General features: G+C 54.4%; 1 protein-coding gene and 1 long non-coding RNA gene across 14 annotated transcripts in view; both read left to right on the top strand.

The window, feature by feature from the left end:
• The window catches only part of dock10 (dedicator of cytokinesis 10), an 82,673-nt gene extending 62,313 nt beyond the window's left edge, over nucleotides 1-20,360 (top strand). For 4 of the 13 annotated variants that reach the window (XM_060074263.1, XM_060074261.1, XM_060074257.1 and 1 more), the window contains 22 exons: nucleotides 696-762; nucleotides 1,395-1,442; nucleotides 5,641-5,745; nucleotides 6,439-6,572; nucleotides 7,168-7,283; nucleotides 7,807-7,941; nucleotides 8,061-8,243; nucleotides 8,580-8,690; nucleotides 8,767-8,982; nucleotides 9,931-9,988; nucleotides 11,014-11,115; nucleotides 11,654-11,760; nucleotides 12,301-12,423; nucleotides 12,563-12,676; nucleotides 15,007-15,153; nucleotides 15,392-15,602; nucleotides 16,707-16,897; nucleotides 17,877-17,977; nucleotides 18,072-18,210; nucleotides 18,374-18,446; nucleotides 19,217-19,271; nucleotides 19,302-20,360. In XM_060074263.1, the coding sequence (XP_059930246.1) occupies nucleotides 696-762; nucleotides 1,395-1,442; nucleotides 5,641-5,745; nucleotides 6,439-6,572; nucleotides 7,168-7,283; nucleotides 7,807-7,941; nucleotides 8,061-8,243; nucleotides 8,580-8,690; nucleotides 8,767-8,982; nucleotides 9,931-9,988; nucleotides 11,014-11,115; nucleotides 11,654-11,760; nucleotides 12,301-12,423; nucleotides 12,563-12,676; nucleotides 15,007-15,153; nucleotides 15,392-15,602; nucleotides 16,707-16,897; nucleotides 17,877-17,977; nucleotides 18,072-18,210; nucleotides 18,374-18,446; nucleotides 19,217-19,271; nucleotides 19,302-19,425 (2,660 nt within the window). In that variant the 3' untranslated portion in view covers nucleotides 19,426-20,360. Of the gene's footprint in view, nucleotides 1-695; nucleotides 763-1,394; nucleotides 1,443-5,640; nucleotides 5,746-6,438; nucleotides 6,573-7,167; nucleotides 7,284-7,806; nucleotides 7,942-8,060; nucleotides 8,244-8,579; nucleotides 8,691-8,766; nucleotides 8,983-9,930; nucleotides 9,989-11,013; nucleotides 11,116-11,653; nucleotides 11,761-12,300; nucleotides 12,424-12,562; nucleotides 12,677-15,006; nucleotides 15,154-15,391; nucleotides 15,603-16,706; nucleotides 16,898-17,876; nucleotides 17,978-18,071; nucleotides 18,211-18,373; nucleotides 18,447-19,216 lie in introns of all 13 variants that reach the window. The other 9 variants (XM_060074266.1, XM_060074265.1, XM_060074254.1 and 6 more) reach the window with 8 other exon arrangements.
• On the top strand, nucleotides 15,776-16,187 carry LOC132473910 (uncharacterized). The gene is made up of 3 exons (XR_009529492.1): nucleotides 15,776-15,856; nucleotides 15,910-16,086; nucleotides 16,154-16,187. It is a non-coding gene; the product is annotated as an uncharacterized LOC132473910 (long non-coding RNA).
• Nucleotides 20,361-21,021: the final 661 nt, after the last annotated feature.

Here is a 21,021-nt window from a genome sequence, read left to right as displayed (position 1 = left end):
CCAAAAGACCAAAGGAACAAACAATAAGTGGTGCCTCCCAAAGGAGAACCACACTGACACTGGGCTTACAGGTTTACTTAAATAAGCCCAGCTGAGGTGTTGTCAATGAGCTTGTTAGGCTCCCCTCGTTAGGGTTGTGACACAGTCGACAGTCTACAGTCTACAGGGGTACAGTCATACAGTTTAGAGTCTACAGTCTTACAGTCGTACAGTCTAGAGTCTACAGTCTACAGTCGACAGTCTACAGTCTACAGGGGTACAGTCATACAGTTTAGAGTCTTACAGTCGTACAGTCGACAGTCTTACAGTCTAGAGTCTACAGTCATACAGTCGACAGTCTACAGTCGTACAGTCTACAGGCGTAAAGGCTTGCAGTCAACAGTCTACAGGCGTACAGTCTAAAGGCGTACAGTACAGGCATACAATCATACAGGCTACAGGTGTACATTCTACAGTCATACAGTCTACAGACTACAGTCGTACAGGTGTACAGTCTACATGCGTATAGGCGTACAGTCTACAGGCGTACAATCATACATGCTACAGTCTACAGGCGTACAGTCTACAGGCGTACAGGCGTCTAACAGCCCGCCTGCATGTCTGAAGCCCCCCTGAATCCAAAGGGTTTCCACCATAGATACAACCCCTGTCTTACGGTACTCCTCACTTGTGTTTCTCTTTGTTTGTGTTTCCAGATGTTCTGGTGTCCTACTGGCACCGGGCGGTCCACCAGGAGATCTCGGACTTCTTCAACATCCTGGAGTAAGTGCTGCTGAGCGTTGAAACCTCTCCAGCCGTATCCTGGGGGAGGGGGGGGGGGGGGGGCAGAGAGAGAATAGCAGAGTGGAGAGAAGGAAAGAAAGGGGAAAGTTGGCACCGACCAGAGAAGGAAATGAATGTTTGGGAGTTGGTGTGAGAGAGCGAGAGTAGAGACTGAGAGAAAAGAGGGAGAGCAGAGAACGAGGGGGAGAGAGGGAGAGAAGAGAACGAGGGGGAGAGAGGGAGGAGGAGAGAGGGAGAGAACAGAGCGAGGGGGAGAGAAGAGAACAAGGGGGAGAGGGAGAGAGAAGGGAACGAGAGCAGAGAGGGAGAGAAGAGGGCGAGGGGGAGAGAGAGAGAGTAGAGAGGGAGGAGGACTGTAATCCCTCAGAGTCTTCTCTTTCCCCAGAAACTGTTCCGTAAATTAACCGCCTGTGTTTCCTGTGTCAGCATCTGGCCCGAGCGGTTCCAGCTCTGCTCCTCACACGCGTGCACTTTAGAACCCGGAGGGAACCCACACAAACAAACCCTGAGAACCCTGAACCCTGAGAACCCTGTACACTGAGAACCCTGAACCCTGAACCCTGAACCCTGAACCCTGAACCCTGACCCCTGACCTCTGCTCTGCTCCCCAGACTGTGTCTGCAGCACTTCCGGTTCCTGGGGAAGCGGCACATTGCCAGGTGAGAGACTGCCGCCGCGACGCATCACACCGCCCCCTAGTGTCCTCATGGCTCATGACATCCTAAAGAAACGGTCAATACCCACATTCACATCCCACGGCGGGGTTGGCCCCCAGGGCCACAGCCAGCTGGGGGTCGAGCCCCCAGGGCCACAGCCAGCTGGGGGTCGAGCCCCCAGGGCCACAGCCAGCTGGGGGTCGAGCCCCCAGGGCCACAGCCAGCTGGGGGTCGAGCCCCCAGGGCCAAAGCCAGCTGGGGGTCGAGCCCCCAGGGCCACAGCCAGCTGGGGGTCGAGCCCCCAGGGCCAAAGCCAGCTGGGGGTCGAGCCCCCAGGGCCAAAGCCAGCTGGGGGTCGAGCCCCCAGGGCCACAGCCAGCTGGGGGTCGAGCCCCCAGGGCCACAGCCAGCTGGGGGGGAGCTGCAGGGTGAGGCTCCGGGACAGCTAGGAGGAGCCAGGGATCCAACTAGCAACCTTCCGGTTCCAAGTGAGCCCGATCTCCCTCCTGAGCTAAGCCGCCCCTATATTACCCTACACCCCAGTGGGGACAACGTGGTCCATAGGCAGGCCAGAAGGCTTCGCTCAGCCCAATCCACATGGACCATCCCGCTGCGAGCCCTGGGGCTGCAGAGAAACAGGCGCACACGGAAATATGCGCATATATAGAACCGACGAGTCAAGGGGACACACTAATGTGTGTTCTGTATGCGTGGACACGATCAGGGAAGAGTGTCTAGCAGCAGGGCATTGTGGGGGATTGTGGAGGGGGAGGGGCTGAAGGTTCTGGATCCGCCAACAGAAAGGCTCTGCTGGAGATTCTACCGTCTGAGTCAGCAAACACAGGATCGGCTTGTAGCTGTCTCTCTGTGTGTGTCTCTGTGTGTGCGTGTGTCTGTGTGTCTCTGTGTGTTTGCGTGTGTCTCTGTGTGTGTGCGTGTGTGTGTCTGTGTGTGAGTGCGTGTGTGTCTGTGTGCGTCTCTCTGACTGAAGCACAGCCGTTGGCATGGCCAGACCCTTTCTGTCAGCCTGGTTCCTCCCTCCTCAATAAATGAGCCGGTTTCCTCTTCGGCGTTAAGATGCTGCGATGTCTGAGCCAGCCGAAGGCTCCCGGGGACCACCTGGAGGACGGAGCAGCAGGAGGAGGCTAGCTCCAGAACCTGCTCTCTCAGACAGGTTCTGTCTGAGAGAGCAGGTTCTGGGTGATGTCCCCATGTGGGACGTCACCCAGGGGCTGGCTGAGCGCTGAGCCCGGCCACGGCTTGAACGCTGGCCTGGGCCCAGTCCCTCACAGGGGACCGTGTCTCTTCCTGCTCAATGTGTTATAAATAAATATGGGAGACTGCAGACAGACGCATGCGTTCACACACACCCTCCAACACGTGTAGCACGCACTCCAACCCGAGAGACTGATGTGTTCCCGCTGAAGAGGTTCTTCAGTTCTGTTCAGCCCCCCCTCCCCGCCCACTGCATCTCACTGTGTGCGTGGCATGTCCTCTGTCTGCGCTGCATGCCCCCCCCCCCCCCTCGGTGTTAATGGATGCTCAATGTGGCTGCACAGGCACATCGATGTGGGGGTGGGGGCTGCTTCATGATCCTGAGTGGCCTGCTGGGAGCTGAGACCCCTTCCCGGGAGCACAGCATTCCCGGGGCGGCTCTCAGCCCGTCTGTGTTGCACGGCCTCAGCTCGGTCTGCCGGTCTTCGGACACGGGAGCACGGATCACCCCGGCCCCGGGGCCCTGCCGTTGGACTCTTTGAGTCGGACGCCTGGTGGGTCGGTGTAGCCTCTCAACACGTTGAGTCCTCGGCCGGTGAAGAGGCCGGTGAAGGTTCTCCTTCATCGTGGTTACCTCCAGACAGAGGAGGCTGTGCTGCAGACCAAGATGAAGAGGCCGGTGAAGGTTCTCCTTCATCGTGGTTACCTCCAGACAGAGGAGGCTGAGCTGCAGACCAAGATGAAGAGGCCGGTGAAGGTTCTCCTTCATCGTGGTTACCTCCAGACAGAGGAGGCTGAGCTGCAGACCAAGATGAAGAGGCCGGTGAAGGTTCTCCTTCATCGTGGTTACCTCCAGACAGAGGAGGCTGAGCTGCAGACTAAGATGAAGAGGCCGGTGAAGGTTCTCCTTCATCGTGGTTACCTCCAGACAGAGGAGGCTGAACTGCAGACCAAGATGAAGAGGCCGGTGAAGGTTCTCCTTCACCGTGGTTACCTCCAGACAGAGGAGGCTGTGCTGCAGACCAAGATGAAGAGGCCGGTGAAGGTTCTCCTTCACCGTGGTTACCTCCAGTCAGAGGAGGCTGAGCTGCAGACCAAGATGAAGAGGCCGGTGAAGGTTCTCCTTCATCGTGGTTACCTCCAGACAGAGGAGGCTGTGCTGCAGACCAAGATGAAGAGGCCGGTGAAGGTTCTCCTTCATCGTGGTTACCTCCAGACAGAGGAGGCTGTGCTGCAGACCAAGATGAAGAGGCCGGTGAAGGTTCTCCTTCATTGTGGTTACCTCCAGACAGAGGAGGCTGAGCTGCAGACCAAGATGAAGAGGCCGGTGAAGGTTCTCCTTCATTGTGGTTACCTCCAGACAGAGGAGGCTGTGCTGCAGACCAAGATGAAGAGGCCGGTGAAGGTTCTCCTTCATCGTGGTTACCTCCAGACAGAGGAGGCTGTGCTGCAGATCAAGATGAAGAGGCCGGTGAAGGTTCTCCTTCATCGTGGTTACCTCCAGACAGAGGAGGCTGTGCTGCAGATCAAGATGAAGAGGCCGGTGAAGGTTCTCCTTCATTGTGGTTACCTCCAGACAGAGGAGGCTGAGCTGCAGACTAAGATGAAGAGGCCGGTGAAGGTTCTCCTTCATCGTGGTTACCTCCAGACAGAGGAGGCTGAGCTGCAGACTAAGATGAAGAGGCCGGTGAAGGTTCTCCTTCATCGTGGTTACCTCCAGACAGAGGAGGCTGAGCTGCAGACCAAGATGAAGAGGCCGGTGAAGGTTCTCCTTCATCGTGGTTACCTCCAGACAGAGGAGGCTGTGCTGCAGACCAAGATGAAGAGGCCGGTGAAGGTTCTCCTTCATTGTGGTTACCTCCAGACAGAGGAGGCTGAGCTGCAGACTAAGATGAAGAGGCCGGTGAAGGTTCTCCTTCATTGTGGTTACCTCCAGACAGAGGAGGCTGAGCTGCAGACCAAGATGAAGAGGCCGGTGAAGGTTCTCCTTCATCGTGGTTACCTCCAGACAGAGGAGGCTGAGCTGCAGACCAAGATGAAGAGGCCGGTGAAGGTTCTCCTTCATTGTGGTTACCTCCAGACAGAGGAGGCTGTGCTGCAGACCAAGATGAAGAGGCCGGTGAAGGTTCTCCTTCATCGTGGTTACCTCCAGACAGAGGAGGCTGTGCTGCAGACCAAGATGAAGAGGCCGGTGAAGGTTCTCCTTCATCGTGGTTACCTCCAGACAGAGGAGGCTGAGCTGCAGACTAAGATGAAGAGGCCGGTGAAGGTTCTCCTTCATCGTGGTTACCTCCAGACAGAGGAGGCTGTGCTGCAGACCAAGATGAAGAGGCCGGTGAAGGTTCTCCTTCATTGTGGTTACCTCCAGACAGAGGAGGCTGTGCTGCAGACCAAGATGAAGAGGCCGGTGAAGGTTGTCCTTCATTGTGGTTACCTCCAGACAGAGGAGGCTGTGCTGCAGACCAAGATGAAGAGGCCGGTGAAGGTTGTCCTTCATTGTGGTTACCTCCAGACAGAGGAGGCTGTGCTGCAGACTAAGATGGAGCTTAACCCTTGGGGTTGATACATTTTAGTTCCTCTTTGAACAGCTAAATGTTTTAGCGTGGGCGGCACTTAAAGCCAGCGACCTCAGACACAAACTGTCCTAAACATTAAAGTTTCACACTTATATTGGGCTACTAATCCTTCCAATTGTTATCTTGCCTTATGAATATCCCTTATCCACCTGTAACCACGCTAAAATACTGGAGATAAAATGTTAATATATAACATGATATAACATAATATGACATGTATCCATAACCACTGAGCCACAAAGCACCAAAACAACTTTTATGAATGTAATTCTTTTGAGTCCAATTGTCCTGATTGATCCAAGCAGGCCCACGGACCTCTTGGTGGTAACGACCCTTCCTGACTATTAATGAACACACAGCCATGTTTACAACAACTAATCCCAGTTGTGATGTGATTGGCTCGTGACCAGGAAGCTAGCGGCGGCAGTAAAGCTGGCCCAGTCCAACCAGAAGGGCTCTAACCAGCCCTCCCAACACGCCCAGTCCTCCCATCCCACTGGCCTTCTCCCACAATGGTAACCCACCTCCTCCTCCACCTCCTCCTCCTGCTTCTCCTCTACTGTCTAATTCTTTAGAACACTTACAATATATAGGATGTATACAATACATCTAATATGTAGAACACATACTATACACAGCATATATGCAATACATACGTTACATCGAATATGTAGAATAATGTAGAAGTATTTCAGAGGAGCGCCGATAGGAACGCAGTTTAATCATGCATCTTTTGTGTGTACATAGTTTACTTTAACTGAGACCTTTGCATTGAAGGACTCCAACAGTAAATCTGATAACGAGGGGTTCTACCGTTCCTAAAGCAGTTAACCTGAACAGACGGACACCTCGGCCGCGTGTCTGTATTCATGCAGTGTGATCTGTCAACTGGCTTCCCAGCATGCCGTGTGTTGTGATTGACAAGTCTTTGTCTGTGTAATGCCCTGTTTTGATTCACACTCAAGTCACAGCTTCCCTGTCTCTGTCAGCCTCGCTGTCCCGTGAATCATATCATATCTGTATAGGATGACCGAACACAATATAAGAAGTACTGTTACTACTACTGCTACTGTAAGTGCTGTTGGTTCTATTTTTTGTGTCCGCTCTATTTCTGGACTTTCATCCCTGTAGTGAGAAGCATTAGAGTGTATTCAGTGTAGCGGCCGATTGGCTGTTGGTGTAATGAGCTGCTGATTGGCCCTCCTCAGGATGGCGGTGTCCGGGGGCGACGGCCACAGACACGCCCGCTCTCAGACCATGCCCATCATCAGAGGGAAGAACGCCCTGAGCAACCCCAAGCTGCTGCACATGATGGAGACGGGTAACAAAGCCCTACATGCATGTAAAGAAAGCACTCACGCACACACTGGTCTGTCTGTCTGTCTGTCTGTCTGTCTGTCTGTCTGTCTGTCTGTCTGTCTGTCTGTCTGTCTGTCTGTCTGTGTCGCTCTCTCTCTCTCTGTCTGTCTGTCTGTGTCGCTCTCTCTCTCTCTGTCTGTCTGTCTGTGTCGCTCTCTCTCTGTCTGTGTCTCTCTGTCTGTCTGTCTGTGTCGCTCTCTCTGTCTGTCTGTCTGTGTCGCTCTCTCTGTCTGTCTGTCTGTGTCGCTCTCTCTGTCTGTCTGTCTGTGTCGCTCTCTCTGTCTGTCTGTCTGTGTCGCTCTCTCTGTCTGTCTGTCTGTGTCGCTCTCTCTGTCTGTGTCGCTCTCTCTCTCTCTGTCTGTCTCTGTCGCTCTCTCTCTCCCTCTCTGTCGCTCGCTCCCGCTCTCGCTCTCTCGCTCTCTCTCCCTCTCTCTCGCTCTCTCGCTCTCTCTCTCGCTCTGTCGCTCTCTCTCTCTCAAACACGGCACAAGCTCTTCTCCATTCTCCCCTCATGGCCCCCCAGTGCATGACCCTCTGCAGCCCCCCACGTCGCTGTAACGGTGTGTTTGTGTGTTTAGATGGGAACATCCCCGAGGGCGACACCTTGAGCCCCACGGACATCGAGGCCAACCTGTCGACAGAGGTGTCCCTCACCGTGCTGGACGTCCTGGGACTGTTCGTACAACACCACAAGGTCTGCCTCTCCCCGCCGCCGCCCCCGCCAACGCTCGTAATGTAGTCCTCACATTCCTCACATCAGACAATCGCTTTTTGTCAAAGGAGCAGAAAGAAAAATGGCTGCCAGCCACTTGAGAAACACAGTCCTGCTGTGTTGTCGTTGACACTCTGCTGCCCTCTGGTGGCGGGGGGGGGAACATAGTCCTGTGTTGTCGTTGACACTCTGCTGCCCTCTGGTGGCGGTGGGGGAAACACAGTCCTGTGTTGTTGCTGACACTCTGCTGCCCTCTGGTGGCGGTGGGGGAAACACAGTCCTGTTGTGTTGTCGTTGACACTGCCGCCCTCCGGTTGGCAGTTGGGGCAAACAGCTCATCTCAAATGCGATGCACACAGACACAGACGCACTCAATGTCAAACTCTTCAGCATGACAATGGTTACTATATAGGCACAATTAAATAAAGCACCTTAACATAGATGTCGGTCAGTTCATTGACATTATCCTGTGTGTGTATGTTTGTGTGTGTGTGTGTGTGTCCAGAAGCAGCTGTTGATGGACGAGGGCCAGAACGTGATGAAGAAGGTTCTGGATACCTACCTCCTCTTCTTCCAGATCAACCAGTCCACCACCACTCTGCGCCACGTCTTCGCTGCCCTCAGGCTCTTCGTCCAGAAGGTAGGATGGACTGACAGACTGCAGGCACCAGACACGCAGACACACTATACCCATCACAAGATGTGGGTTAATTGTGTCCCCCAGGCGTCATGGTATTAAAGTGAAGCCCCTCCCTCTAGTTCCCCAGCGCCTTCTTCCAGGGGAAGGCAGACCTGTGCGGCTGCCTCTGTTACGAGATCCTGAAGTGCTGCAACCACCGCTCCAGCTCCACCCAGACGGAGGCCTCCGCCCTGCTCTACTGTGTCATGAGGCACAACTTTGAGTTCACCAAGGGCAAGTCCATGGTCCGCTCCCACCTGCAGGTCAGTGGGGCGCGTGTGTGTGTGTCTGTGTGTGTGTGTGTCTGTGTGTGTTACAGAGAGATTCCAGCCTTTACTGGTACTTGGTCCAGAGCCTCACTCTGATTGGTCCAGAGCCTCACCCTGATTGGTCCAGAGCCTCACTCTGATTGGTCCAGAGCCTCACCCTGATTGGTCCAGAGCCTCACTCTGATTGGTCCAGAGCCTCACCCTGATTGGTCCAGAGCCTCACTCTGATTGGTGCAGAGCCTCACCCTGATTGGTCCAGAGCCTCACCCTGATTGGTCCAGAGCCTCACCCTGATTGGTCCAGAGCCTCACCCTGCCCCCCCCCCTCCAGGTGATCAAGGCGGTGAGTCAGCTGATCGCGGACGCGGGCATCGGGGGATCCCGCTTCCAGCAGTCCCTCGCCATCATCAACAACTTCGCCAACGGGGACGCGCCCCTCAAGGTAAGAAGCCCCGCCTCCTGCCGCCCTCAGCCAGTGGGGGGCCGGCGCTGACGACCTCCTGCGCTCCTGTCCCCAGAGCACGCCGTTCCCGGCGGAGGTGAAGGACCTGACCAAGAGGATCCGCACGGTGCTGATGGCCACGGCGCAGATGAAGGAACACGAGAAGGACCCCGAGATGCTGGTGGACCTGCAGGTCAGCCTGGCCAACTCCTACGCCTCCACGCCCGAGCTGCGGCGCACCTGGCTGGAGAGCATGGCCAAGGTGCACGTCCGCAACGGGGACCTGTCCGAGGTGAGCCCCCCCTTGCCCCGCCGCCGCCGCCGTCGCCCGGCAACCCTTCTGCGACCTCTCCGAAAGGTCACGGGGTCGTGAGGGCTGGGTCACCTCCGCTTTGAGCGGCCGCTGGTTGGCACAGCGCTGTACTAATGCAGTCGGTTTATCGTTTAAGGAAGGGTTGAACGAGGGTTGGGACCAAACTCCTCCTTTACCAATTACAATTAGCAGACGCTTGTATCCAAAGCGACTTAAATCATTTAAAACACACATTGACACACAGAGTGAACCATGCAAGGCGACAGCCAGCCCGTCAGGAGCAGTTAGGGTTAAGTGTCTCGCTGAGGGACACATCAACACTCGGCAAGGAGGAGCTGGGGATCGAACTAGCAACCTTTAGGTTACAAGACAACTGCTCTACCTGCTGAGCTAAGCCAACACCGCGTACGAAGGGGGGGGTGGAGTATCAACGCAGGACCTCTCAGCCTGGGACTGGAAGGCCTTAGAACCGCTCCACTCTCCTGCCATATGTAACAGAGTGGCTCTCCTTCAGTGAGACAGTGTTAACCTGCTGTGTGTGGTAACAGAGTCCGTCAGTGAGACAGTGTTAACCTGCTGTGTGTGGTAACAGAGTCCGTCAGTGAGACAGTGTTAACCTGCTGTGTGTGGTAACAGAGTCCGTCAGTGAGACAGTGTTAACCTGCTGTGTGTGGTAACAGAGTCCTGCAGTGAGACAGTGTTAACCTGCTGTGTGTGGTAACAGAGTGGCTCTCCTTCAGTGAGACAGTGTTAACCTGCTGTGTGTGGTAACAGAGTGGCTCTCCTTCAGTGAGACAGTGTTAACCTGCTGTGTGTGGTAACAGAGTCCTGCAGTGAGACAGTGTTAACCTGCTGTGTGTGGCAACAGAGTCCGTCAGTGATACAGTGTTAACCTGCTGTGTGTGTTTTGTGTTGTGTCTCTGCTAGGCGGCCATGTGCTACATCCACATATCTGCTCTGATTGCTGAATCGCTCAAGAGGAGAGGTGAGTACTGCTGTGTGTGTGTGTGCGTGTCTTTGTGTGTGTGTGTGTGTGTGTGTGTGTGTGTGTGTGTGTGTGTGGCTGTGTGTTTGCCATTTTGTGTGTGTGTGTGTGTGTCAGTGTGTGTGTGTGTGTGTGTCAGTGTGTGTGTGTGTCGGTGTGTGTGTCTGTATGTGTGAGTGTATGTGTCTGTATGTGTGAGTGTGTTTGTGTTGACGTCAGTGCATACGTGTCTGCTGTCAAAGTGCTGTTAGGTCTGGAGTGCATCACCGACTAACTCCTCGTTCATCAAGTTCAGGTTTCATCACAGCAGGGACCCTAGCACGAGACACGTGGTCGTGATGTACTCGGTACCGTACTGTACCGTACAGTACTGTACGGTACAGTACTGTACGGTACTGTACGGTACTGTAGCGTACCGGTTCGTACTGTACTGTACGGTGCTGTAGAGTACCGGATCGTACTGTACTGTACTGTACCGTACTGTACCATATCATACATTACTGTGCTGTACCTTTGACTGGGGGTCAACATGGCATTATCTGTCTGTAGCATGGCTGCTTAGCATGCTTTACCATTGTCCCATATAGCCTTTCACCTGCTAGCTCTCACCGGCTAGCCTTTCACCTGTTAGCCTTTCACCTGCTAGCTCTCACCCGTAAGCTCTCACCCGTTAGCTCTCACCTGCTAGCTCTCACCTGCTAGCTGTCACCTGCTAGCTCTCACCTGCTAGCTCTAGCCTGCTACCTGTCACCTGCTAGCTCTAACCTGCTAGCTCTCACCTGCTAGCTCTAACCTGCTAGCTGTCACCTGTTAGCCCTCACCGGCTAGCCTTTCACCTAGTAGCTCTAACCTGCTAGCTGTCACCTGTTAGCCCTCACCGGCTAGCCTTTCACCTGCTGGCTGCCACCTATTAGCTGTCACCTGTTAGCTCTCATCTGTTAGCCTTGTTCTGCTTGCTGCTACAGCTCTTCTCAGACCCAGCGAGTGTGTCCTGTAACCCTGCTCCCTCCCTCCTCACCAAACAGGCTACTGGAGGGCGGACAAGGCCCGGATGTCCCACGTGGTTGCAGAGGAAAGCCCTGTCTTTAACCGTAGCTCCTTACTAACCAGCACCCGGGACTCTGACAGTGAGTGGTCCTACCGGGGGGGGTGGTCCTGCAGTGCTCTCCGGCCCCCGTTCGGTCGCTGCCTGTCCCTGGGGGGTCTGACCCCTGGGGGACCTCCCTGGTGCCCCCAAACCTTCCCCACTGCCCACCCACAGTGATTTTGTGTTGCTAGAGTAATGAATGTTTGACGGTGACGTGAGCCCCCCCCACCAGAGCCCTGCTCCTCCGGGGGGGCTCAGAGGCGGCCTGGACCTACGGCCCCGGGCCTGGACCCACGGCCCGGGGCCGTGGGACCAGGCCCGGGGCCGTGGGACCAGGCCCGGGGCCGTGGGACCAGGCCCGGGGCCGTGGGACCAGGCCCGGGGCCGTGGGTCCAGGCCCGGGGCCGTGGGTCCAGGCCCGGGGCCGTGGGACCAGGCCCGGGGCCGTGGGTCCAGGCCCGGGGCCGTGGGTCCAGGCCCGGGGCCGTGGGTCCAGGCCCGGGGCCGTGGGTCCAGGCCCGGGGCCGTGGGTCCAGGCCCGGGACGTAGCGCTGACCTGCTGTCTGTGTGGCCCCCAGCCTCCTTCTCCATGGGCTGGGCGGCCTTCATGTGCATCAGTCCCAACGTCAAGGAGGAAGGAGCCATGAAGGAGGACACCGGTACCCTGGATACGCCCTACACCGAGGTACGGCCCCCTGTAGAGCACCCTGTAGAGCACCCTGAGCAGCACCCTGTAGAGCACCCTGTAGAGCACCCTGTAGAGCACCCTGTAGAGCACCCTGTGGAGCACCCTGTGGAGCACCCTGTAGAGCACCCTGTAGAGCACCCTGTAGAGCACCCTGTAGAGCACCCTGTGGAGCACCCTGTAGAGCACCCTGAGCAGCACCCTGTAGAGCACCCTGAGCAGCACCCTGTAGAGCACCCTGTGGAGCACCCTGTAGAGCACCCTGTAGAGCACCCTGTAGAGCACCCTGTAGAGCACCCTGTAGAGCACCCTGAGCAGCACCCTGTAGAGCACCCTGAGCAGCACCCTGAGCAGCACCTACCCTAGCCCTAGCCTCTACAGGTCATGGTATCTGTCTGCACAGCACTTTGCCAACCCTGAACCTGAATAAGGTGCTCTCTGCAGGACAGCTCAGTGACCCCCACACTGCTCAGGTTCAGACGTCCTCAGGGGTCTGTTAGCCTTCTCCACTGACCCCCCCTCCCTCCCTCCCCCGGGCAGGACACCCTGGTGGAGCAGCTGGAGCTGTGTGTGGACTACCTGTGGAAGTCCGAGCGCTACGAGCTCATCGCCGACATCAACAAGCCCATCATCGCTGTCTTTGAAAAGAGGCGGGACTTCAAGGTGATATCTTTTTATTTAACCGTGCCTACGTGGTACCTATTGTCCTGCTGAAGGGTGTTTAACGTTGTGTGTTTGTGTGTGCCTGCGTGTGTGTGCGTGCGTGGGTGTGTGTGTGTGCGTGCTCACCTGTGTACCTCAGAGGCTGTCGGAGCTGTACTACGACATCCATCGCTCCTACCTGAAGGTGACGGAGGTGGTGAACTCTGAGAAGCGTCTGTTCGGCCGCTACTACCGCGTGGCGTTCTACGGACAGGTGAGGACCCCCCACAGAGCACTCACCTGGGCGCTGGTCACCTGACCCTAAGACACGCCTCCAACGCTGCTTCAATGAATGCTGCACACACACACACACACGTTACACACACAAATACACACACAGTCCTCAGAGTGCGTACTCTTCAGGACATGGACTCCATCACCCTTAGAAGACGAGGAGCTGATCATGGTGGAGGTGGTGGTTCTCTCTTTAGTAAAGAGCTGATCACGGTGGAGGTGGTGGTTCTCTCTTTAGTAAAGAGCTGATCACGGTGGAGGTGGTGGTTCTCTCTTTAGTAAAGAGCTGATCACGGTGGAGGTGGTGGTTCTCTCTTTAGTAAAGAGCTGATCATGGTGGAGGTGGTGGTTCTCTCTTTAGTAAAGAGCTGATCACGGTGGAGGTGGTGGTTCTCTCTTTAGTAAAGAGCTGATCATGGTGGAGGTGGTGGTTCTCTCTTTAGTAAAGAGCTGATCACGGTGGAGGTGGTGGTTCTCTCTTTAGTAAAGAGCTGATCACGGTGGAGGAGGTGGTTCTCTCTTTAATAAAGAGCTGATCATGGTGGAGGTGGTGGTTCTCTCTTTCGTAAAGAGCTGATCATGGTGGAGGTGGTGGTTCTCTCTTTAATAAAGAGCTGATCATGGTAGAGGTGGTGGTTCTCTCTTTAGTAAAGAGCTGATCACGGTGGAGGTGGTGGTTCTCTCTTTAGTAAAGAGCTGATCACGGTGGAGGTGGTGGTTCTCTCTTTAGTAAAGAGCTGATCATGGTGGAGGTGGTGGTTCTCTCTTTAGTAAAGAGCTGATCATGGTGGAGGTGGTGGTTCTCTCTTTAGTAAAGAGCTGATCATGGTGGAGGTGGTGGTTCTCTCTTTAGTAAAGAGCTGATCACGGTGGAGGTGGTGGTTCTCTCTTTAGTAAAGAGCTGATCACGGTGGAGGAGGTGGTTCTCTCTTTAATAAAGAGCTGATCATGGTGGAGGTGGTGGTTCTCTCTTTCGTAAAGAGCTGATCATGGTGGAGGTGGTGGTTCTCTCTTTAATAAAGAGCTGATCATGGTAGAGGTGGTGGTTCTCTCTTTAGTAAAGAGCTGATCACGGTGGAGGTGGTGGTTCTCTCTTTAATAAAGAGCTGATCATGGTGGAGGTGGTGGTTCTCTCTTTAGTAAAGAGCTGATCACGGTGGAGGTGGTGGTTCTCTCTTTAATAAAGAGCTGATCACGGTGGAGGTGGTGGTTCTCTCTTTAATAAAGAGCTGATCATGGTGGAGGTGGTGGTTCTCTCTTTAGTAAAGAGCTGATCATGGTGGAGGTGGTGGTTCTCTCTTTAATAAAGAGCTGATCACGGTGGAGGTGGTGGTTCTCTCTTTAATAAAGAGCTGATCACGGTGGAGGTGGTGGTTCTCTCTTTAGTAAAGAGCTGATCATGGTAGAGGTGGTGGTTCTCTCTTTAGTAAAGAACTGATCATGGTGGAGGTGGTGGTTCTCTCTTTAGTAAAGAACTGATCATGGTGGAGGCTGTGGTTCTCTTTATTTTGGAGCTGATCATGTTAGAGACGGTGGCTCTCTCTTTAATAAGTAGGCTCTGTCTTATGAAGGAGGAACTGTCTTATGGATGGAGACGGCTTTGAAATGAAAAGGAGAAGGAAAGCCTCTTTCTTTTACGTCCAGATCTTTTAATTTCTCTGTCTGCTCTTTTCTTCTTCTTCTTCTTCTTCTTCTTCTTCTTCTTCTTTTATTTTCTTGTCCAGATAGCGGTAAGTTCCTCTCTGATGAGAGTGTTGTTCCTCCACCTTTCTCTCCTCCTGCTCCACTATTAACCAGCACTGCTCGCCCCCTGACCGCCCTCCCGGCCCGCTGTCTCCTCTGTTACCTTCTCCACATTAATACAGATATCCATCCTGTCGTCCTACACTAGCCAATCGACTGCTTCCATTGACCCAAATCGCGTTAAACAGTGTGTGAGTCCCTGCTCAACCCAACAGGTAGTAACCGCTGGAAGGCTGACACTGTTTAGTAACCCTCATTTGCATATAATCTGACCCCTTGGATGCCCTGAGAATGTCCTCTGACCCTCCCCGTGAACAACATGGCGTTGATGTTCTGTTACTCGCTGCTGAACCAGAAACGCCACAAGGGGGCGACATCCCTCAGTTCGTTTTTACACGGAAGAGAAAACGAAAGCTAAAAAGATATAAACAATTATTAGATTATTGCATCCATTCAGAAACTAACCCCTCTCTTATCGCTGTGTGTGTGTGTGTGTGTGTGTGTGTGTGTGTGTGTGTGTGTGTGTGTGTGTGTGTGTGTGTGTGTGTGTGCGTGTGAGTGCTCCAGGGTTTCTTTGAGGAGGAGGAGAGTAAGGAGTTCATCTACAAGGAACCCAAGCTCACGGGTCTGTCTGAGATCTCCCAGAGGCTCCTCAAGCTCTACTCAGACAAGTTCGGGGCGGACAACGTGAAGATGATCCAGGACTCCAACAAGGTGAGCAGCATCTATAACAGCAGGGGATTGGAATGGACCGGTTCTCCAAATTCCCATCGAAACGTTTTGGTTCGATCCCCCATGTCCGCGCTCTACCGGTAGGCCTCCTCGAGAAGGACGCCCCCTGACCCCGCCCCTAATGACATCATGTACCTGGGTCCCAGACGTGGCTGTGGATGAGGTGTGTTCTGAATGAGGTGGTAGGCCTGACCCCTGCTGACCCCTCTCCCCCCCTCAGGTGAACCCCAAAGACCTGGACCCCCGCTTCGCGTACATCCAGGTGACCTACGTGGTCCCCTTCTTCGACGGCGAGGAGGAGCAGGACAAGCGCACAGACTTCGAGAAGCACCACAACATCAGCCGCTTCGTGTTCGAGACGCCCTTCACGCTGTCGGGCAAGAAGCACGGAGAGGTGGAGGAGCAGTGCAAGAGGCGCACCGTACTGAGCAGTAGGTTCTACTGAGGTTCTACTGAGGTTCTACTGAGCAGTAGGTTCTACTGAGGTTCTACTGAGGTTCTACTTACTCCCACTGAGCAGTAGGTTCTACTGAGGTTCTACTGAGGTTCTACTGAGCAGTAGGTTCTACTGAGGTTCTACTAGGCAGTAGGTTCTACCGAGGTTCTACTGAGGTTCTACTGAGCAGGAGGTTCTACTGAGGTTCTACTGAGCAGTAGGTTCTACTGAGCAGGAGGTTCTACTGAGGTTCTGAGGTTCTACTGAGCAGGAGGTTCTACTGAGCAGGAGGTTCTACTGAGGTTCTACTGAGCAGTAGGTTCTACTGAGGTTCTACTGAGCAGGAGGTTCTACTGAGGTTCTACTGAGCAGTAGGTTCTACTGACCCCCACTGAGCAGTAGGTTCTACTGACCCCCACTGAGCAGTAGGTTCTACTGAGGTTCTACTGAGCAGGAGGTTCTACTGAGGTTCTACTGAGGTTCTACTGAGCAGTAGGTTCTACTGAGGTTCTACTGAGCAGTAGGTTCTACTGAGGTTCTACTGAGCAGTAGGTTCTACTGAGCAGGAGGTTCTACTGAACAGTAGGTTCTACTGACCCCCCCCACTGAGCAGGAGGTTCTACTGAGCAGCAGGTTCTACTGAGCAGTAGGTTCTACTGAGCAGTAGGTTCTATTAAGGTTCTACTGAGCAGGAGGTTCTACTGAGCAGTAGGTTCTACTGAGGTTCGACTGAGCAGTAGGTTCTATTAAGGTTCTACTGAGCAGGAGGTTCTACTGAGGTTCTACTGAGCAGCAGGTTCTACTGACCCCCCCACTGAGCAGGAGGTTCTACTGAGCAGCAGGTTCTACTGAGCAGCAGGTTCTACTGACCCCCATCCTCAGCAGGAGGTTCTACTGAGCAGGAGGAGGTTCCACTGAGCAGCGTTCAGCTTCCATGTTAGGGCCCCATGGTAAAGTCCGGAAGGCCTTGTGTCAGACAGAAGGTCGTCTTTAAACTCCCGCCACACATAGATTTCAACATGGCTGCTCCGGGTGGACTGAGTGAAGCCATGCGTCTCCTCACCCCGTTTCCCCCCCCCCCCCCCCCCCCCCCCCGCAGCCAGCTCCAGCTTCCCCTACCTGAAGAAGCGGATCCAGGTGGTGGAGCAGCAGAGCACGGAGATGAACCCCCTGGAGGTGGCCATCGACGAGATGTCCCGCAAGGTGTCGGAGCTCAACGCGCTGTGCAGCATGCAGGAAGTGGACATGATCCGGCTGCAGCTCAAACTGCAAGGCAGCGTCAGTGCCAAGGTGGAGTCAGCTGACTGACGAGCACATACATAACACACACATACACACATAACACAATGATAACACACTGATAACACACACATATTGTGTATGATCGCGTGTTGTCATTTGTGATCCCATGTGATCCCGTGTGGCCCATGTGATCCCATGTCACAGTGTGTGATCTCGTGTCATGGTGTGTGATCCCTGTGATCCCGTGTGATCCCGTGTGATCCTGTGTCATGGTGTGTGATCCCTGTGATCCCGTGTCATGGTGTGATCCCTGTGATCCCGTGTCATGGTGTGTGATCCTGTGTCATGGTGTGTGATCCCTGTGATCCCGTGTCATGGTGTGATCCCGTGTGATCCCGTGTCATGGTGTATGATCCTGTGATCCCTGTGATCCCGTGTGATGGTGTATGATCCTGTGTCATGGTGTGATCCCTGTGATCCCGTGTCATGGTGTGATCCCGTGTGATCCCGTGTCATGGTGTATGATCCTGTGATCCCTGTGATCCCGTGTGATGGTGTATGATCCTGTGTCATGGTGTGATCCCTGTGATCCCGTGTCATGGTGTGATCCCTGTGATCCCGTGTCATGGTGTGATCCCTGTGATCCCGTGTGATGGTGTATGATCCTGTGTCATGGTGTGATCCCTGTGATCCCGTGTCATGGTGTGTGATCCCGTGTCATGGTGTGATCCCTGTGATCCCGTGTCATGGTGTGATCCCTGTGATCCCGTGTCATGGTGTGATCCCTGTGATCCCGTGTCATGGTGTGATCCCTGTGATCCCGTGTCATGGTGTATGATCCTGTGATCCCTGTGATCCCGTGTGATGGTGTGTGATCCTGTGTCATGGTGTGATCCCTGTGATCCTGTGTCATGGTGTGATCCCTGTGATCCCGTGTCATGGTGTGATCCCTGTGATCCCGTGTCATGGTGTGATCCCTGTGATCCCGTGTCATGGTGTGTGATCCTGTGATCCGGTGCGCCCCCAGGTCAACGCGGGGCCTATGGCCTACGCCCGGGCCTTCCTGGAGGAGAAGAACGCTAAGAAGTACCCCGACAACCAGGTGAAGCTGCTGAAGGAGATCTTCAGGTAGGTGGCCCCCAGCGGGGCCGGGGGGGCGGGACCAGGGCCTCACTGGGACCACCCTCACGCCCCTAACCCGTGTCTCCCGTGGCGGCTGCAGGCGCTTTGCGGACGCGTGCGGCCAGGCCCTGGACGTCAACGAGCGTCTGATCAAGGAGGACCAGCTGGAGTACCAGGAGGAGATGAGGGCTCACTACAGGGACCTGCTCAGTGAGCTGTCGGCCATCATGAACGAGCAGGTCTGAACCAGGACCATGACCCACCACCTCGTCCTCATCCTCAGCCTCTGCTGTTCCTTCTCCTCTTCCTCTTCCTCTTCTTGGAGCCAGCGTCGCCATTTCATGTGTTGCTCTTCCAAATGCATTTTCCCGGTTTCATTTTCGTTTTCTGTTTGTGTCACAGCTTCGAAAAAGCATTCTAGCCTCCGCCGGCTCCTCTCTCTCTCACAGCTCTCTCTCCGCTGCTTTTAAACCGGGTACGTTGTAGCCTCCCCCTGTCTCCCTCTCCTCCTCCCTCCCCCTCTCTCCTCCTATCCTCCTCTCTCCTCCTCACTCCTCTCTCTCCTCTCTCCTCCTCTCACCTCCCTCCTCTCCTCTCTGCTCTCCTCTCTTCTCTCTCTCCCCTCCTCCTCTCTCCCCTCCTCTCCCTCTCTCCTCTCCTCTCTCCTCTCTCCTCTCTCCTCCTCTCCTCTCCTCTCCTCTCCTCTCTCACCTCTCCTCTCCTCCTCTCCCCACCTCTCCTCTCCCTCTCCGCTCCTCTCCTCCCCTCCTCCTCTCTCCCCTCCTCTCCCTCTCTCCTCTCCTCTCTCCTCTCTCCTCTCTCCTCCTCTCCTCTCCTCTCCTCTCTCACCTCTCCTCTCCTCCTCTCCCCACCTCTCCTCTCCCTCTCCGCTCCTCTCCTCTCCTCCTCCTCTCCTCTCCTCTCCTCTCTCCTCTCTCCACCTCTCCTCTCCTCCTCTCCCCACCTCTCCTCTCCCTCTCCTCTCCTCTCCTCTCCTCTCTCCACCTCTCCTCTCCTCTCCTCTCCTCTCCTCTCCTCTCCTCTCCTCTCCTCTCCCTCTCCTCTCCTCTCCTCCTCTCCCTCTCCTCTCCTCTCCTCTCCTCTCCTCCTCTCTCTTCTTCTCTCCTCCTGTCTGTGTTCATCAAGCTCACACCCTGCTCCTCTGGATCCCGGTTCTCCTTGGTTCTCCTTGGTTCTCCTCGGCCCTCCTCCTCCTGACCCCCCTCTCTCCCCTCTCCCTCCCAGATTCCTCACGCAAGACCACGAGGAACGGAACGCCACAGCGCCTTCTGAATGGCCAGTAGTGGACCAGTAGACCCTGGACCAGTAGACCCTGGACCAGTAGACCCTGGACCAGTAGACCCTGGACTGGTCCCAGTATGGGGGGAGGGGGCTCCATGCCTGTTCACTCTAATTTTCATCCATCCACTTATTATAAAATCCGATTTCTATGAACTGTATCTTAGTTTCTGCCGTCTGTAGTGTGGCTCAGCCCGGGAACCAGGGAGCAGGAGGGGCTATGGGAAGGGTAGCTCCCAGAGGGGGGCAGCCGTGTGGTAGGCCGTGGTCTGTGTGGTCTGTAGTCTAGTCCTGTTGAAGTGTTGACGCTGTAGAGGCCAGACGGCTGGACTGGTAGACGATGTGTTTGATTGTAGAGGTTTCATCTCATCTTTAGAAGCGTTTGGATCATCGGCCATTCCTTTACCATCCGTGTACTCATCAAGAAACAAAGGGAGGAAAGGGAGCAGGCACGTAAAGTGCACGCACACACACATACATGCACACACGCACACACACACACACACACACACACTCTTTTTAACCCTGCCCTTTATAAACCACAGAACACACCGGGCTTGTGGTGCGTTCAACCAAACGAGGAACTGTAACATGTAGCCGACCAGTTTGTATTAAACAACGATTTATATATATCTATATTGCCACTATTACGCCATCATGCTCTTTAATGGTTTTGAATGACAACTGTGATTTTTAAAAACGGAACGCGCTTGGATTACGTATGTCTTAAGTCCATGCATCATCGGGTCTCTTGAACGCACCCCAGGCTCTGACTGAATGTAAGCTGCGCCCGCCACTGCTTCCTCGCCTAACGGTCTGGAAACGTCTGCTTGCAGATTTTCAAAAAGGAAAAAAAATATGTTTTATAACATTTTTATGATTATGATAATGTCATTTTTTGGTTATTATTTCCTGCACTGTTTTAAATTGTAAATAAGAATTATTAATATTTAAAAATGTTTCAAATGTTTCCTTTTTTTTTATGAAATACACAATATATGAATATTTGTTTAGCTAAATTAAAAAAAGAACAAAACTAAAGTTTTATGTATAACATTTGAAATAAAATCGACCTAATGTTTAAAACGGATGACATGGCGTCATGTGTACGTCTTCACTGAACCTTTCCTCTGACACGCTGGCCCCCGCTGGCCCGACGGCGGGGGCCAGACCCTCTAGGGCTGGCCACTAAACCCTAGTTTATGTTGTCTTAAATGTGAGCAGGAAGAGGAAGAGGAGGAGGTGGAAGAGGACGTGTATTGGCTCGTTTCAACGGCAGCAGCCGAGGAAGAGGTACCATGAGTTAGCATGAGGAGTTCCCCCTAGCGCTGCTAGCAGGGACATGCTGACGTGCTAGCTTGATATCTGGTCCCTGGTCCGGTGAAGGTCGACTGATGTGGAGCGGTGACTCAGAACACGCTCTGAGAGGGAGGAAGAGGAAGGAGGTCAGGGTTTGAGAGGAGGAGGAGGAAGGAGGTCAGGGTCTGAGAGGGAGGAAGAGGAAGGAGGTCAGGGTCTGAGAGGAGGAGGAGGAGAGGAAGGAGGTCGGGGTCTGAGAGGAGGAAGAGGAAGGAGGTCAGGGTCTGAGTGGAGGAGGAGGGAGGAGGTCAGGGTCTGAGGAGGAGGAAGAGGAAGGAGGTCAGGGTCTGAGGAGGAGGAGGAAGGAGGTCGGGGTCTGAGAGGAGGAAGAGGAAGGAGGTCAGGGTCTGAGTGGAGGAGGAAGGAGGAGGTCAGGGTCTGAGGAGGAGGAA

Source organism: Gadus macrocephalus, chromosome 16 (assembly GCF_031168955.1).
Source record: "Gadus macrocephalus chromosome 16, ASM3116895v1".
Taxonomy (NCBI): Eukaryota; Metazoa; Chordata; class Actinopteri; order Gadiformes; family Gadidae; genus Gadus; species Gadus macrocephalus.
The sequence above is the reverse complement of the archived record's forward strand: the minus strand, read 5'-3'. Positions and strand labels throughout refer to the sequence as shown.